The sequence below is a fragment of the Eurypyga helias genome, unplaced genomic scaffold, assembly GCF_000690775.1.
Source record: "Eurypyga helias isolate BGI_N326 unplaced genomic scaffold, ASM69077v1 scaffold4271, whole genome shotgun sequence".
Classification (NCBI taxonomy): Eukaryota; Metazoa; Chordata; class Aves; order Eurypygiformes; family Eurypygidae; genus Eurypyga; species Eurypyga helias.
In genome coordinates this window covers 58,806-61,864 of record NW_010228836.1, presented here as the reverse complement: position 1 = coordinate 61,864, position 3,059 = coordinate 58,806, and the positions used below count along the sequence as shown (strand labels likewise).

The 3,059-nt window shown below is 36.1% G+C and overlaps 1 protein-coding gene across 1 annotated transcript in view; it reads right to left on the bottom strand.

The window, feature by feature from the left end:
- Window positions 1-268: 268 nt before the first annotated feature.
- RSPO2 (R-spondin 2) overlaps window positions 269-3,059 on the bottom strand; it is a 53,314-nt gene continuing 50,523 nt past the window's right edge. Inside the window, exon 4 of the mRNA XM_010160155.1 lies at window positions 269-1,109. Within this exon, the coding sequence (XP_010158457.1) occupies window positions 1,000-1,109 (110 nt within the window). The 3' untranslated portion in view covers window positions 269-999. The remainder of the gene's footprint in view (window positions 1,110-3,059) is intronic.

Here is a 3,059-nt window from a genome sequence, read left to right as displayed (position 1 = left end):
ATATCATTTCTCTCCTGACATTCAAAACATCTATCATCTTTGTGCCTCATCTTAAAAAATGTTACACTTCTTTTTCTGAGACAAAATACACCAAGGTTGAGATAGGAGTACAGAGACTCATGGTTTACTAATCTGCAAGTGTACTTCAGAGCTGACACTCCATTGTGAGGGTCAGTACAAGGTAGTTTAGCCACCTGAATGTGCTTTGTAGATGAGGAAAAAAAAATCCAGTTTGTAACTATTGAGAAATATGAGAAGATACTTAAAACATAGTAAAAAGTAAACATTTACTGGATTATTTTAAAGCATATTACTAGAACCAACAGGACATAACTTTAATCATGTATAAAGTATTATACATAAAAATTTGTAGATGTACAGTAAATATGTTCATTTATATGTAGACAGAGTAATATGTACACTTAGGGTCTGTTGTGCTTCTGGAACTCTAAGCAGTAATTCCTGCAAGTATATTGTCTTAAAGCAATTTTATTACACAACTGTTTCAACGTAGCAGGTGCTGAGAACAATGTACATTAACGCTAAGTAGGTAAGTCATATCCATTTACTCTTGAAATGTACAAATATAGGAAACAAAGGCCATAAATGCAATAGTACCTACACCTCCAAGACTTCATTTTTTTAATTTAAATATGCACAAGTCCGCCTAATGGTGATACAGTGGTTTCTTTCCCGCTTCCCTTCCACGTCAACATGTTGACCACGCACTCAGGACAAAATCTTCCATGCACTTCAGCACCACTTCCACTGATTCAACTCAGTGTGTTCCTGACCTTGAAGTCTTCAGGTCAAAAATGAGAGGGAAAAATAAAATAAAAAGAAATATAAATAAAACAAACACGCTTGTGGGCTTTTTTTCTCACAAGTTATTTGCCACCAATACTGTCAAAGCAGCTGAATCGTAGTGCATCCATGGGCAGGAGCATATAGCAGCTTTTCTGCACTTCGCAAAAAAATATATTAAAGAAAATCAAGTCTTTATTGGCTTGTTTTATCTGTCGCTAAAAAGATGCTGTGCTGCTTCTGAGCCCTTTCCATCAAATTCTTTTTCTTCTTTTTCTTGTCCTTTGTTTTTGTTGGCCTTCTTCCTAAAAAAAGAAAAAAAAAAGGCAAACCAATATCAATGAGTCAATTAAGTAAAGAATACAATGGTGATATTAGGATTAGACTATGGTAAAAAAACTCAGTGTAACAGAAGTTAACAATGGGGACTGCAAAAGTAATGCCGGCTAATGAGCTTTGATCATCAGTGAAAACAGAAGATTTCAATATGGTTCAAGAGGAAGCAGGATCCTTGACTGTCATCACTTGTCCACAGGCACAATTTTGCTGGTATGAGTAACCATGTTGATGTAGGTCTCACTTTTGGCAGGGTGGCTCACGCAAGCAACGTTATGCAAGCGCCTGGGGCCCCGAGCCAAACAAGTACATAGACTCCGAGCTCACTGAAAGCTGGATACGTGCCTTAGACCCTTGCGTAAATTTGCTTGAGTGAGTAATCCTATTTAAGTCAAGTCCAATATATCTGTGATTTCGATGAGAAATTAGGCATTACAGCCCAAGCATTTGGTTGGATGTCGTCCTACATGCTTTGGCAGAAACAGTGCCACCTCTGCGAAGAACTGTTGTTTTTGCTTATTAGTACATTGTGCCTAATTCTCACAGCATATTAGTGTGCAGAAACAAAAGTTTAACTACGTGCTTGTGGCTATCGGAAATTCGTTGAAAAATAACCGATATCAGGAAATCAGGATCAACGCAGGAAAAAAAAATCTGAGACTCTTGGCATGGGGAATTTTTTTTCCTGTTCGACTTTAATAATATATCAGTGCCCTTCGATTATCTCAGCAAAGACACCCTGGACTGAAAAAGGCAAGCTACAAAGGCCCTCCTTTAGAAATGCATCACCTTATAAGTATAGGCTTAAATCCTATCAACTCTAGTAGGATTTAAGGAGACAACAGAATGCTGTCTGGAGTGAGAACAGTCTGGGGTTTCTTGGCAGTATCATATACTGAAATATGTGATCAATGGTAAAAAAATAGGGTTATTAATGTCTAGAGATGCCAACTTTGTAAACTTCCAGGAGAACTAAAATAACCTAAGATGACAGTAAAAGGAAATTCAAGTAGCAGACTACACAAAAATGTGAAAATGCATTTTTCAACTACAATGTCAGTACATTATTAATTTGGAGAAACGTTTGCCAGTCTGACTTTGTCTTACTTCCATATTGTTTCTCAACTAAAAAGGCCCAAAACAGTAAGAAGCATTTTTCTCTATTTGATTGAATACATTGAATAAATCTGATTTTAATATTAACAAAATTTACAATTCATTAAAATGTAGGGTTATATACTTGAGATTACATATTTGCAACATGCTGTCTAGGATACTATTCTCTAGGAATTATTAAACTACTTGTATATAAGGTAGGACAGGACATTAAAGTAAAGAGAGTTTACTCCATATTAAAATCATAAGGGTCCTTGGAGTTTACTTCTGCTTCTCATTAAAGTCTGGCATTAATGCTACTATGGCATATTGCCATTTTTAAATCTAGTTAATCCTACACAGTAAAACCTCAGTCCAACCAATCATTAATCACAGCAGCTTTTAAGTTAAAACTCTTTAGTAACACTGTACCTAATGACTAGGCACACCTAATGAGGTCAGAGGGAAGGAATACTTGACACAAAGTGGCAATACAACAAGATGGTTTCAATTACAGAAATTTCCATATCAAAATTTTGTTATGTGATTCTATTGGTATAGTGTAAAGCATCAGAACCTGGACGAATGCGTAGTTGAACAGTGTAATCTATCCTGCACCTTAAATATTCTATATTTTTTAACCCAAAGCTTTGAAATACTTCTTGAGGAAGGAGTGGATGAGGGGAAACAATTTCAAACCAGTGACAACACTGCTCGCAAGAAGACCGGTAGAATCTATTAGAGCTTTATTGGAGTTTTGCTGTCCTGTTCGCTCAGTGATCTTACTTTCTGAGGTTTTTCACTGCACAGACCAATTAATAAAA